The sequence below is a fragment of the Neoarius graeffei genome, chromosome 2 (genome assembly GCF_027579695.1).
Source record: "Neoarius graeffei isolate fNeoGra1 chromosome 2, fNeoGra1.pri, whole genome shotgun sequence".
Lineage (NCBI taxonomy): Eukaryota > Metazoa > Chordata > Actinopteri > Siluriformes > Ariidae > Neoarius > Neoarius graeffei.
Window position 1 is genome coordinate 1,384,730 of NC_083570.1, and position 15,024 is coordinate 1,399,753.

At 42.8% G+C, this 15,024-nt stretch overlaps 1 protein-coding gene across 1 annotated transcript in view; it reads right to left on the reverse strand.

The window, feature by feature from the left end:
* The window catches only part of adgrg11 (adhesion G protein-coupled receptor G11), a 136,474-nt gene that overhangs the window by 76,816 nt on the left and 44,634 nt on the right, over positions 1-15,024 (reverse strand). The window contains exon 8 of the mRNA XM_060913558.1: positions 11,221-11,265. Within this exon, the coding sequence (XP_060769541.1) occupies positions 11,221-11,265 (45 nt within the window). The remainder of the gene's footprint in view (positions 1-11,220; positions 11,266-15,024) is intronic.

The following is a 15,024-nucleotide window of genomic DNA, read 5'->3' on the forward strand; positions in this document are numbered from 1 at the left end:
GCCAGGTCACTGAAAAAGAGATTTTACTCTCAATGAGTTTTTACCTGGTAAAATTAAAGATGATATAAAATATTAAGCAGTTAATTTCCATTGAACATGTATAGTGGGGTATTACACAAATAATTTTGTCCTGAGGGGGAAAAAACTTTATTGTAATTTTCTGTGGATTCAGTATATTTGATATTTTGCATTATTAACATTCATAAATATTCTTGCATTCCTGCAACTTTGTTTTTAATTGATGACAATTTGCTAAACAAATATAAAATATTATATGTCATCTTTCAAAAACATGAAAAGATTTAGATTTTTATAAATAATATTCATAAGATTAACAAAAATAATATTCTTACGTTCACATGCTGTGTTGCATATGGCATTCCAAGCAGAACCTGAACCTGTAAAAGATCTGAAAGTTATTTATGTCCAGACCAAAAGCAATAATGAATAATATTTGTGTATTCAAGAAATAATTTTGCCTGAAAACCAGTACAGTATATCACATCAGCACTGGTTTCCTCTGTGACATGGCTGACTTGGACTGTTTTAACCATCAGCCCCATCAGATCACATGACCCTTTCACATGCCCTGTTAATCACTTGTACCTGTGTTTCCATTCATTGGAACCACAATTCAGGTTCTTACTTTTCACTGTTTAGTTGCTTCGCTTCTGTTGTTGTGCATCACCAGCTGTTGTGTTGTAGTAAATTATAATATACACCGATCAGCCATAACATTAAACCCACTGAGAGGGGAAGAAGCGAATAACGCTGATTATCTCATTACAGTGGCACCTGTCGAGGGGCGGGGCTTATAAAGCAAGAGAACAGTCAGCTCTTGACGTTGATGTGTTGGAAGCAGGAAAAATGGGCGAGTGTAAGGATCTGAGGGACTCTGACAGGGGCCAAACAAAATCCCTTAATTACTGAGCAGGCAGTTAATAAGTTAACTTTAAATTAATAACATTGGCTCATTAGCATCACTTTAATGCGAACATGAAAATAAACTGTTTTCAACAATGAGGTAGACAAATCAACCTACCACACACACACACACACACACACACACACACACACAGTCTGGTGCTCAGATTATTCTTTCTATTAATGACCAGGGTCGGGTTTTGCAGTAGATTTGGTGATTGTAGTTATATAAAGTTATTTACATGGTAGAGTTTCTGAAAACAAAGCACAATTAATGCATAGAGCATAACTTTATTATTATTATTTCTTTTGCAAAATGAAAGATGAGATATGAAATTGAGATAAAAATGAAATGTTCTTTTACTCGGATTATTGTGCAGTTTCTGCATGTCTACAGGATAATTGTTATGACTTTTATTTAATTTTTGTAATTTGAATTCGTCTGTTTCGAGTTTAGTCTGTTTCCTTAGCTTCTCTCTGGGCAGAAGCCTTGGATGTAGTTTGTGGTGCGTGAGTCCCATCTACTGGTCAAAATAGTGTTGCAATGTGGGTTTAGTTCACCGTCACTGACCGGATGTAATGTTTTCAAGTTAGACAGTATGTATGCTGTGCTGTGCGTTCGCTGAATCCTTGGAGTAGATATGCCCGTAAGTTGTTTCGTTGTCTGTTTGAAAGTCTACACTTAAGATGTGCATTTCCGTTGATACTATTAACAAACTGAAAGAGAAATACGTTTAAAGAAAAGGTTAACTGTGTATTTGTCTGGAATCAACATCACTAGTTAAACGAGTTGTGTTATGCTAGCTCGCTAGCAACTTGAATGTATGCTTTACACATGGAACACCTTTGTGATACGTTTATTTGTATTTTCTTTAGTTTTACGGAATTTGGATGAGTTCTACAGTAAAGCTTCTGACACTGACAGCATCAGCTGTGCTCTGTCTCTCATTCAACCGTTCACTATCTGTCTGTGCATTGTTGGGACACATCACTAGGACAGAATAGTAAAAGGGCTTCCACTTGGCGGGAAAAGCAACAGCACAGCAGCGTCGCCGTCTGAAGACCCAACATGTCTCAGGAAGACAAGAACAAACTGCAAACTTTAGAGGCGAAGTCTAGAGCCTCATCAGTAAGATCCAGTGCATCAAAAGCTAGCAGTGCAGCAACCAAAGCAAGGGCGAAGGCAGAGGCGTATAAGGTGAAAATCGCATATGCAGAGAGAGAAACCGCAATGTTATGCGAGAAAGCTCGCATTGAGGAGCAGCAACAAAAAACATTGGCTGAAGCAACGCGCCGCAAAGCAGAGGTGGAAGCCGACCTTCATGTGTTGCAGCTAGAGAAGGAAGCGACAGCGGCATCCAGAGAAGCGGAGGTCTATGAAGCAGCGGCTGACATGGAGGATGAACAGCGCCTTGATTTTGGAGAAGAAGAGAGAGCCCAGCTCACTAGGGAGTATGTACAGAACATTCCAGTGCAATATGCTCAGCAGCCTTTTCCTCAATCACAGACACTTCCTCCTCCTCCAACTGCCACTCAGCACTCTCCTCAAGCTCAGCCTCATGCCAGCAACCTCCTTCGGCAAACTCCAGTCAGTTATGCGAGCCAACAGAACAACCTCGCACCACAGTACGCCCCCAACCCTCCTTCACATGGAACATCTGAGGGCTACATGGATGCACCGCCTCAGCTTCCAGACTTCGCCACCTACTTGATAAGAAGGGAGATGGTGAGTTCAGGACTGACCCAATTTGATGACCGCCCGGAGAATTATTGGGCATGGAAAACCTCATTTCAGAGCATAACACACGACCTAAGCCTGACACACAGAGAAGAGCTTGACCTACTCGTCAAATTGCTCGGGCCAGACTCCTCCATGCATGCCAAACGAATCAGGTCAGTCCATGTATCATGTCCAGAGAAAGCAGTCCAGCTAGTATGGCAGCGCCTAGAGGACTGCTATGGGAGCCCTGAAGTCATCGAGCATGCTTTGCTGAAAAGACTTGAAGATTTCCCCCGCAATACAAACAAAGACCCTCGACAACTCAGAGAACTGGGAGACCTGCTACAGGAGCTAGAGTCTGCTAAGTGGAGTGGCATCACACCCGGGCTCGCATACCTCGACACTGCACGGGGTGTTAACCCTATAGTTGAAAAACTCCCATACGGCCTTCAGGAAAAATGGATGACACAAGGCTCCAGATATAAAGAACAGTTTAAAGTAGCCTTCCCACCATTTAGCTTTTTCGTGCAGTTTATATGTGGCCAAGCGAAAACTAGAAACGACCCAAGTTTCGTTTTCTCCTCATCCAGCTGTGCAAGCAGCATGAAGCCGGACAGAACCATTAAGTCAAACAAGCCATCTGTCTTCGTCAAGAAAACTGAAGTGTCGGCCACTGCCTCAGCCTCTACGTCCAGCCAGGCTAAGAAGAAGTCAGATGAGCCAGACAAACACTGCCCCATCCATGACAAACCCCACCCCCTCACTAAGTGTCGAGCTTTTCGAAGCAAGTACCTGGACGACCGGAAAGCCTATCTGAAAGAAAACTCCATCTGTTACAGATGCTGTGCTTCTACCAAACATATTGCTAAGGACTGCAAGTTATCTGTGAAATGCAAAGAATGTGACAGTGAGAAGCATGTGACTGCTTTACACCCTGGGCCCGCCCCTTGGTCCACTGAAGAGACCAAATGTGAGTCAGAGCAGACAAGTGATCCTCTGAGCGTGAGCTCTAAATGCACAGAGATATGCACTAAGTCTCTCCAACCCAGGTCATGCTCGAAGATATATCTAGTAAGAGTGTACCCCTCCAACCAGCGTGAACGAATGCAGCATGTCTATGCAGTACTAGATGACCAGAGTAATCGGTCGTTGGCTAAGTCACAGTTCTTCGATCTGTTCGGCATTGAAGGTAACTCCTCTCCCTACACTCTGAAGACATGTTCAGGCACGGTTGAGACGGCGGGGAGGAAGGCGAGCAACTTTGTAGTGGAGTCACTTGATGGGAAATCTACAGTAGCACTTCCTGTCCTTATAGAATGTAACACCATTCCTGATGACAAAGCGGAAATTCCAACACCAGAGATAACTCAACACTTCCCCCACCTTGCCCCAGTGGCTGGCAAAATCCCACCTCCAGATCCCAACGCTCAGATCCTTTTACTCCTGGGGAGAGATGTCTTGTGCGTGCATAAGGTACGTGAACAGCACAAACATACTCAATAACGGCAGAACCTCATTCTTCACGCACTGCACCAAGAATGTTCAAGTCAAGGAGCAGATAACTTCTCGCCCCTTCCAGTATGTGCCTGATGTGCCACGCTACTCCAGCCTCAGTTCAGTTCCAAGTTGCCTTGGAGATGTTTTCTTGAGACATGCTGGCGATGAAAAAACTGCACTCTCAATCGAAGACAACATATTCATAGACATGATGAACAAAGAAGTGTACCTTGATGAAGACAACTACTGGGTGGCGCCACTGCCATTTCGTTCACCTAGACATCAGCTTCTGAACAACAGGGAACAAGCAATGCAGAGGCTGTCTTCACTGCAACGCACTTTCTCGAGGAAACCAGATATGAAGGAACATTTCTTTGACTTCATGCAAAAGGTCATTGAAACCCGCCAAGCGGAACTCGCTCCACCTGTGCAGCCAGGTGAAGAGTGCTGGTATTTGCCAATATTTGGCGTTTACCACCCCCAAAAGCCAGACAAAATTAGAGTGGTGTTTGACTCGAGTGCGCAGTATCATAACACATCACTCAATGACGTTCTGCTACGAGGGCCCGACCTCAACAATACCTTAATAGGTGTGCTGATGCACTTCCGAAGAGAGAAAACAGCCATTACTGCGGACATCGAGCAAATGTTTTACAGATTCAAGGTGAAACAAGACCACCACAATTATCTTCGCTTCTTGTGGCACAAAGAAAACTGCCCCGGAGAATAAATCATCGAGTACAGAATGACTGTGCATGTCTTTGGAAACAGTCCATCACCAGCTGTTGCCATATATGGCCTACAGCACACAGCAGAACTGGGTGAAGCAGAATATGGCACAGATGCCAAAGAGTTTGTGCTACGCAATTTCTACGTCGACGATGGGATAACTTCTGAATAAAAAGAATAACCTGGATGTCTCAGTACTCAACAACTACAGGCCCATATCCAATTTGCCATTCGTTGGTAAAATAATTGAAAAAATTGTTTTTAATCAATTAACTGCCTTCCTGACATCAAACGGATGTTTTGATAAGTTTCAGTCAGGTTTTCGTGCCAATCATAGCACTGAAACAGCTCTTACTAAAGTCATGAATGACCTATGGCTTAATTCTGATGCTGGTAAAACATCAGTCTTGGTGCTTTTAGACTTAAGTGCTGCATTTGACACGGTAGATCATTCCATACTGTTACATCGACTGGAGCATTGGGTTGGATTTACTGGTATAGTAATCAACTGGTTAAAATCTTACCTACAACAAAGATTTTTTTATGTGGCCATTGGAGGCCACAGTTCATCACCCGTGTCCTTGAACTGTGGGGTTCCCAGGGCTCAATCCTGGGACCATTACTATTCAACCTTTATATGCTCCCACTTGGACAAATTATTAAGAATAACTCAATAAACTTCCATAGCTATGCAGATGACACTCAGCTTTACTTAGCTATGTCACTTAATGACTATGCCCCTCTTGAGTCTCTTCATAGATGCATTGACCAAATTAACAAATAGATGTCTCACAATTTTCTTCAGCTGAACGCAGATAAAACTGAAGTAATTATATTTGGCAAAAAGGAGGAAAGGCTTAGGATTGCCACTGTTCTTGAAACTAAGGGGCTTAAAGCAAAGGATACTGTCAAAAATCTTGGTGTCCTTATTGACAGCGAACTTAACTTCAACAGTCATATGAAAGTGGTAAAAAAGTCTGCATTCTATCACCTAAAAAACATTTCTAAACTCAGGGGTCTCATGTCAATACATGATCTAGAAAAACTTATTCATGCTTTCATCTCCAGTAGGGTTGATTACTGCAATAGCCTTTTCACAGGTCTTCCAAAAAAGACCATCAAAGAGCTTCAACTAATCCAAAATGCAGCAGCAAGGGTTCTTACAAGAACAAAAAGGGTAGTCCATATCACTCCAATCCTAAGGTCTCTGCACTGGCTCCCAGTGAGCTATAGAATTGACTTTAAGGCATTACTTCTTCTATTTAAAACATTAAATGGGATGGGACCCAGCTACCCACTGGATATGTTTCAATTATATGCACCAACTAGGTCTCTAAGATCACAGGAGAAAAACTTGCTAGTAATACCAGCTGTCAAAACGAAGTGTGGTGAAGCAGCCTTTAGTTGCTATGCTGCTAAGCTTTGGAACCAACTTCCAGATGAGATCAAAAATGCTTCTACTGTTGTTAGTTTTAAATCCAGGCTCAAGACAAAGCTGTTTTCAGATGCTTTCACTTGATTAATTTTTACCTAAAGTGTAATTAATTTCCTTTAACATAATTTCTTTTAATTTTGATTTTAATGATTTTACTTTAATTCTTTATTTTAATTTCTTTTTAATTTTGGATTTTAATGATTTCACTTTTACTTTAATTCTTTGTTACTGGTCTTATGCTTTTATTTTTTGTGAAGCACATTGAATTGCCTGTGTGTATGAAATGCGCTATACAAATAAACTTGCCTTGCCTTCTGTTCCCAGCGAAAAGACAGCGATTGACCTGCTGAAAAGAACACAAAAGATGTTGGCAGCCGCAAACCTGAAACTTCATAAAGTTGCCTCCAACAGTGCTATAGTCATGGAAGCCTTTCCGTCAGAGGAACGAGCAAAGGAGCTCAAGGACTTAGATCTGAGTGCAGACCCGCTGCCTCTCTACAGCACAGTCTTCGTGTGAGCTGGAATCTGAAAATAGACTGCTTCACATTCAGAGTGTCAAGAGAGGTAAAACCATTCACGCGGAGAGGGACACTCTCAACGGTCAACATCCTGTATGACCCCTTGGGGTTCGTCTCCCCAGTCACCATGCAAGGCAAGGCTCTTGTGAGAGAACTCTCATGCATGCAACAGGACTGGGATGAGCCTCTCCCAGCAGACAAAAAGGCTCAGTGGGAAGCATGGACCACGTCTCTTGTAGACCTCGAACACCTACACATTCCAAGACCATATGTTCCAGCGTTGTTCTCTCAAGCTGTTAGCAGAGAGCTGTGTGTCTTTTCAGATGCGTCCGTTCTGGCCATTGCTGCTGTGGCCTATCTGCGGATCAAAGATTTAGAAGGACAGCATCACGTGGGGTTTGTGATGAGCAAATCTAAGCTAGCTCCATTTCCTGCTCACACTGTCCCACGCTTGGAGTTGTGTGCCTCAGTGCTTGCTGTTGAGCTCATGGAGCTCATAAAAGAAGAAATGGATGCTGACCTGCATGTCCAGTTTTACACAGACAGCCGCGTGGTACTTGGGTACATCCACAACACGACAAGGAGGTTTCACATGTATGTGGCCAACAGGGTCGCACGCATTCGGAAATTCACCTCCCCAGACCAGTGGCATTATGTACGAACTGACCAAAACCCAGCCGACCATGCCACTCGACCTATGCCACCAGCTCAGTTGCACCTCACCAACTGGTTTTCTGGGCCTACCTTCCTTCAACAGCCAGATGTCGTGGAAGATGACACAGAGTGTTTCCAGCTTGTAAACCCAGATCTGGATGTTGAGATCAGGCCTCAGGTAACCACACTTGCAACAAAGGTCGCAGCTCAGTCTCTAGGCACACACAGATTTCAGCGCTTTTCAAGCTGGAATTCACTCGTGAGAGCTGTCACAACACTAATTCACATTGCAAGGTCATTCTCTCAGGCCACACGCACAGACACCTGTAGTAAATGGCACCACTGCACAAAACCTTACACCTCAGAACTTTCACAAGCAAAGTGTACAATCATTAAAGCAGCGCAGCAGGACGCTTATATGGAAGAGTTTAAGAGCCTGACATGAGAAGGGAAGGTGTCGTGCCACAGCTCACTCAAGAGACTAGACCCCTTCATCGACAGCGAGGGACTCTTGAGAGTGGGTGGCCGAGTACACATGGCAGGCCTCCCCGACCAAGAGAAGCACCCTTTGATCATACCACCCAAACATCACCTAGCAAAACTGATTGTGGAACATTACCACGGCCAAGTGGCTCATCAAGGACGCCATCTCACTGCAGGGGCAATACGCACAGCAGGCCTGTGGATTGTTGGAGGCAGAGGGCTCATCTCTAGTGTCATCCATAAATGTGTCACGTGCAGAAGACTGAGGGGAAAGCTGGAAAACCAGAAAATGTCAGACCTGCCAGCGGATAGAGTGTCTGTGGATCCTCCATTCACACACACAGGTCTCGACATCTTTGGCCCATGGAGTGTAGTGACGCGTCGGACGAGAGGAGGTAGTGCTGAGAATAAAAGATGGGCTGTTCTCTTCAGCTGCTTAACTTCCAGAGCTATTCACCTGGAGGTGATCGAGTCAATGTCGACTTCAAGCTTTATCAATGCCCTCCGACGCTTCCTGGCCATCAGAGGGCCAGTTCAACATCTGAGGTCTGACAGAGGCAGGAATTTTATCGGCGCCTGCAGGGAGCTGCAAATCAACACAGAGGATCCGGAGATCAGAAACTTTCTACACGATCGAGGCTGCACCTGGTCATTCAATGCACCACACTCATCCCACATGGGAGGAGCGTGGGAGAGAATGATTGGAGTTGCAAGGCGTATCCTCGATGGACTCCTGTTGACAAACAGTTCTACAAGACTCACGCATGAAGTGCTGACCACTTTAATGGCTGAAGTCATGGCAATCATGAACTCCCGACTGTTGACCCCCATCTCGACAGATGCAGAAATGCCTCAAGTTCTTTCACCTGCAATGACTGACTCAGAAAGCAAGCGTCGCACCCGCTCCTCCAGGGGACTTCAAAATCGACCATCTACACAAAAGTCAGTGGTGGCAGGTTCAGAGTCTGGCAGATGCTTTCTGAAAAAAGTGGAAGCAGGAATACTTGCAGACTCTCCAGCCTAGGAAAAAATGGACTGAAAACAGAGCTAACCTTCAAGAAGGGGATGTTGTACTGCTTAAAGACTGTCAGGTGAAACGCAGTGAATGGCCAGTTGGACTTATTACAAAGGCCATTCTAAGCAGTGACAACAGAGTCCGCAAAGTCATGGTAAAGACCTCCAAACATGGGACTGTGAAAGAGTATCTTAGGCCCATTAGTGAAGTTGTTGTACTTTTCCCCAAAGAGAATAACTGATAAAAATAACTGCTGACTGTAATGAAACAAATAGTGGTATAATAGAAATCATACCAGGTGGGGAGTGTTATGACTTTGATTTAATTTTTGTGATTTGAATTTTTCTGTTTCGAGTTTAGTCTGTTTCCTTAGCTTCTCTCTGGGCAGAAGCCTTGGATGTAATTTGTGGTGCGTGAGTCCCATCTCCTGGTCATAATAGTGTTGCAATGTGGGTTTAGTTCACCGTCACTGACCGGATGTAATGTTTTCAAGTTAGACAGTATGTATGCTGTGCTGTGCGTTCGCTGAATCCTTGGAGTAGATATGCCCGTAAGTTGTTTCGTTGTCTGTTTGAAAGTCTACACTTAAGATGTGCATTTCCGTTGATACTATTAACAAACTGAAAGAGAAATACGTTTAAAGAAAAAAGGTTAACTGTGTATTTGTCTGGAATCAACATCACTAGTTAAACGAGTTGTGTTATGCTAGCTCGCTAGCAACTTGAATGTATGCTTTACACATGGAACACCTTTGTGATACGTTTATTTGTATTTTCTTTAGTTTTACGGAATTTGGATGAGTTCTACAGTAAAGCTTCTGAAACTGACAGCATCAACTGTGCTCTGTCTCTCATTCAACCGTTCACTATCTGTCTGTGCATTGTTGGGACACATCGCTAGGACAGAATAGTAATAAATACATAGAGACTGATTTAATATCTCCATTTATAATTCAGATGAGAATTCAAATTTAGGAGATAAAATTAAATGTTCTTATTGTCACAAAATGTTCTTGCATGTATTGTCTTCTTGATAATAAATACATAGAGACTGATTTAATATCTATATTTAGAATTAAGATGAGAATTCAAATGTAAATAAAACTTCAATATTTTTATCTTCACGCTCATTCTTGCACTTCCTCTTCATACCTAAATTATAATAAATACATAGAGACTGATTGAATATCTATATTTAGAATTCAGTATGGTGGATGATTGATAATTATAACCGATGAATTTTGAATACTGCTGTTTCCAGGGAAAAGGGCACGTACGAATGACGCTGTCAAATTTAAGCTGCAAAGTGAAAAGGTAAAGTACAAAGAACGATATTTTGTTGTATAAATTTTTATAGTATAAAAAGTAACTAGTAGAACGTAAAGTGTAATGTGTTCAGTGTAAAGTTTAAAGAGTTGTGTGTAAAGTGTAAGTGTAAAAACTGAAAAAGATTAAAGTATAAAGATTAAAGTATGCGCACACGGACTTCCTCTGTCTGCTTGACTGCGCCAAGCGAGCGATTTCATGCACATTATTTGCTTTAATCCCCACAAATTAAATAACTTCCCAGCCACGGAACGGCCGGATATTTTGTGACATATTACAGAAATAAACAGATATCACAATCACCACATTTAAAGGGGAACTAAATTTCACCAGTTTTATGAAATCGAAAGGCCGTCTAGCTTTACAAGATAGAATAATTCTGATGGGGAAATTTAAGTCAATTTTAAAGGATCGAGAAAACAGCACTATTGGTCAATGCGACTGTTCTTAAATTTGTTCTTCCATTAATTCTGAAATGGTGCATGTTCTATCCGTGATATTTTATTGCATAGAAACTGGATATTACTGTATGTTTATACAGTTATAACAATGTTTCCTGCTTTCTTGGCCAGGTCACTGAAAAAGAGATTTTACTCTCAATGAGTTTTTACCTGGTAAAATTAAAGATGATATAAAATATTAAGCAGTTAATTTCCATTGAACATGTATAGTGGGGTATTACACAAATAATTTTGTCCTGAGGGGGAAAAAACTTTATTGTAATTTTCTGTGGATTCAGTATATTTGATATTTTGCATTATTAACATTCATAAATATTCTTGCATTCCTGCAACTTTGTTTTTAATTGATGACAATTTGCTAAACAAATATAAAATATTATATGTCATCTTTCAAAAACATGAAAAGATTTAGATTTTTATAAATAATATTCATAAGATTAACAAAAATAATATTCTTACGTTCACATGCTGTGTTGCATATGGCATTCCAAGCAGAACCTGAACCTGTAAAAGATCTGAAAGTTATTTATGTCCAGACCAAAAGCAATAATGAATAATATTTGTGTATTCAAGAAATAATTTTGCCTGAAAACCAGTACAGTATATCACATCAGCACTGGTTTCCTCTGTGACATGGCTGACTTGGACTGTCTTAACCATCAGCCCCATCAGATCACATGACCCTTTCACATGCCCTGTTAATCACTTGTACCTGTGTTTCCATTCATTGGAACCACAATTCAGGTTCTTACTTTTCACTGTTTAGTTGCTTCGCTTCTGTTGTTGTGCATCACCAGCTGTTGTGTTGTAGTAAATTATAATATACACCGATCAGCCATAACATTAAACCCACTGAGAGGGGAAGAAGCGAATAACGCTGATTATCTCATTACAGTGGCACCTGTCGAGGGGCGGGGCTTATAAAGCAAGAGAACAGTCAGCTCTTGACGTTGATGTGTTGGAAGCAGGAAAAATGGGCGAGTGTAAGGATCTGAGGGACTCTGACAGGGGCCAAACAAAATCCCTTAATTACTGAGCAGGCAGTTAATAAGTTAACTTTAAATTAATAACATTGGCTCATTAGCATCACTTTAATGCGAACATGAAAATAAACTGTTTTCAACAATGAGGTAGACAAATCAACCTACCACACACACACACACACACACACACACACACACACAGTCTGGTGCTCAGATTATTCTTTCTATTAATGACCAGGGTCGGGTTTTGCAGTAGATTTGGTGATTGTAGTTATATAAAGTTATTTACATGGTAGAGTTTCTGAAAACAAAGCACAATTAATGCATAGAGCATAACTTTATTATTATTATTTCTTTTGCAAAATGAAAGATGAGATATGAAATTGAGATAAAAATGAAATGTTCTTTTACTCGGATTATTGTGCAGTTTCTGCATGTCTACAGGATAATTGTTATGACTTTTATTTAATTTTTGTAATTTGAATTCGTCTGTTTCGAGTTTAGTCTGTTTCCTTAGCTTCTCTCTGGGCAGAAGCCTTGGATGTAGTTTGTGGTGCGTGAGTCCCATCTACTGGTCAAAATAGTGTTGCAATGTGGGTTTAGTTCACCGTCACTGACCGGATGTAATGTTTTCAAGTTAGACAGTATGTATGCTGTGCTGTGCGTTCGCTGAATCCTTGGAGTAGATATGCCCGTAAGTTGTTTCGTTGTCTGTTTGAAAGTCTACACTTAAGATGTGCATTTCCGTTGATACTATTAACAAACTGAAAGAGAAATACGTTTAAAGAAAAGGTTAACTGTGTATTTGTCTGGAATCAACATCACTAGTTAAACGAGTTGTGTTATGCTAGCTCGCTAGCAACTTGAATGTATGCTTTACACATGGAACACCTTTGTGATACGTTTATTTGTATTTTCTTTAGTTTTACGGAATTTGGATGAGTTCTACAGTAAAGCTTCTGACACTGACAGCATCAGCTGTGCTCTGTCTCTCATTCAACCGTTCACTATCTGTCTGTGCATTGTTGGGACACATCACTAGGACAGAATAGTAAAAGGGCTTCCACTTGGCGGGAAAAGCAACAGCACAGCAGCGTCGCCGTCTGAAGACCCAACATGTCTCAGGAAGACAAGAACAAACTGCAAACTTTAGAGGCGAAGTCTAGAGCCTCATCAGTAAGATCCAGTGCATCAAAAGCTAGCAGTGCAGCAACCAAAGCAAGGGCGAAGGCAGAGGCGTATAAGGTGAAAATCGCATATGCAGAGAGAGAAACCGCAATGTTATGCGAGAAAGCTCGCATTGAGGAGCAGCAACAAAAAACATTGGCTGAAGCAACGCGCCGCAAAGCAGAGGTGGAAGCCGACCTTCATGTGTTGCAGCTAGAGAAGGAAGCGACAGCGGCATCCAGAGAAGCGGAGGTCTATGAAGCAGCGGCTGACATGGAGGATGAACAGCGCCTTGATTTTGGAGAAGAAGAGAGAGCCCAGCTCACTAGGGAGTATGTACAGAACATTCCAGTGCAATATGCTCAGCAGCCTTTTCCTCAATCACAGACACTTCCTCCTCCTCCAACTGACACTCAGCACTCTCCTCAAGCTCAGCCTCATGCCAGCAACCTCCTTCGGCAAACTCCAGTCAGTTATGCGAGCCAACAGAACAACCTCGCACCACAGTACGTCCCCAACCCTCCTTCACGTGGAACATCTGAGGGCTACACGGATGCACTGCCTCAGCTTCCTAACTTCGCCACCTACTTGATAAGAAGGGAGATGGTGAGTTCAGGACTGACCCAATTTGATGACCGCCCGGAGAATTATTGGGCATGGAAAACCTCATTTCAGAGCATAACGCACGACCTAAGCCTGACGTGCAGAGAAGAGCTCGACCTACTCGTCAAATGGCTCGGGCCAGAGTCCTCCATGCATGCCAAACGAATCAGGTCAGTCCATGTATCATGTCCAGAGAAAGCAGTCCAGCTAGTATGGCAGCGCCTAGAGGACTGCTATGGGAGCCCTGAAGTCATCGAGCATGCTTTGCTGAAAAGACTTGAAGATTTCCCCCGCATTACAAACAAAGACCCTCGACAACTCAGAGAACTGGGAGACCTGCTACAGGAGCTAGAGTCTGCTAAGTGGAGTGGCCTCACACCTGGGCTCGCATACCTCGACACTGCACGGGGTGTTAACCCTATAGTTGAAAAACTCCCATACGGCCTTCAGGAAAAATGGATGACACAAGGCTCCAGATATAAAGAACAGTTTAAAGTAGCCTTCCCACCATTTAGCTTTTTCGTGCAGTTTATATGCGGCCAAGCGAAAACTAGAAACGACCCAAGTTTCGTTTTCTCCTCATCCAGCTGTGCAAGCAGCATGAAGCCAGACAGAACCATTAAGTCAAACAAGCCATCTGTCTTCGTCAAGAAAACTGAAGTGTCGGCCACTGCCTCAGCCTCTACGTCCAGCCAGGCTAAGAAGAAGTCAGATGAGCTAGACAAACACTGCCCTATCCATGACAAACCCCACCCCCTCACTAAGTGTCGAGCTTTTCGAAGCAAGTACCTGGACGACCGGAAAGCCTATCTGAAAGAAAACTCCATCTGTTACAGATGCTGTGCTTCTACCAAACATATTGCTAAGGACTGCAAGTTATCTGTGAAATGCAAAGAATGTGACAGTGAGAAGCATGTGACTGCTTTACACCCTGGGCCCGCCCCTTGGTCCACTGAAGAGACCAAATGTGAGTCAGAGCAGACAAGTGATCCTCCGAGCGTGAGCTCTAAATGCACAGAGATATGCACTAAGTCTCTCCAACCCAGGTCATGCTCAAAGATATGTCTAGTAAGAGTGTACCCCTCCAACCAGTGTGAACGAATGCAGCATGTCTATACAGTACTAGATGACCAGAGTAATCGGTCGTTGGCTAAGTCACAGTTCTTCGATCTGTTCGGCATTGAAGGTAACTCCTCTCCCTACACTCTGAAGACATGTTCAGGCACGGTTGAGACGGCGGGGAGGAAGGTGAGCAACTTTGTAGTGGAGTCACTTGATGGGAAATCTACAGTAGCACTTCCTGTCCTTATAGAATGTAACACCATTCCTGATGACAAAGTGGAAATTCCAACACCAGAGATAGCTCAACACTTCCCCCACCTTGCCCCGGTGGCTGGCAAAATCCCACCCCCAGATCCCAACGCTCAGATCCTTTTACTCCTGGGGAGAGATGTCTTGTGCGTGCATAAGGTACGTGAACAGCACAATGGGCCTCACAACACTCCATATG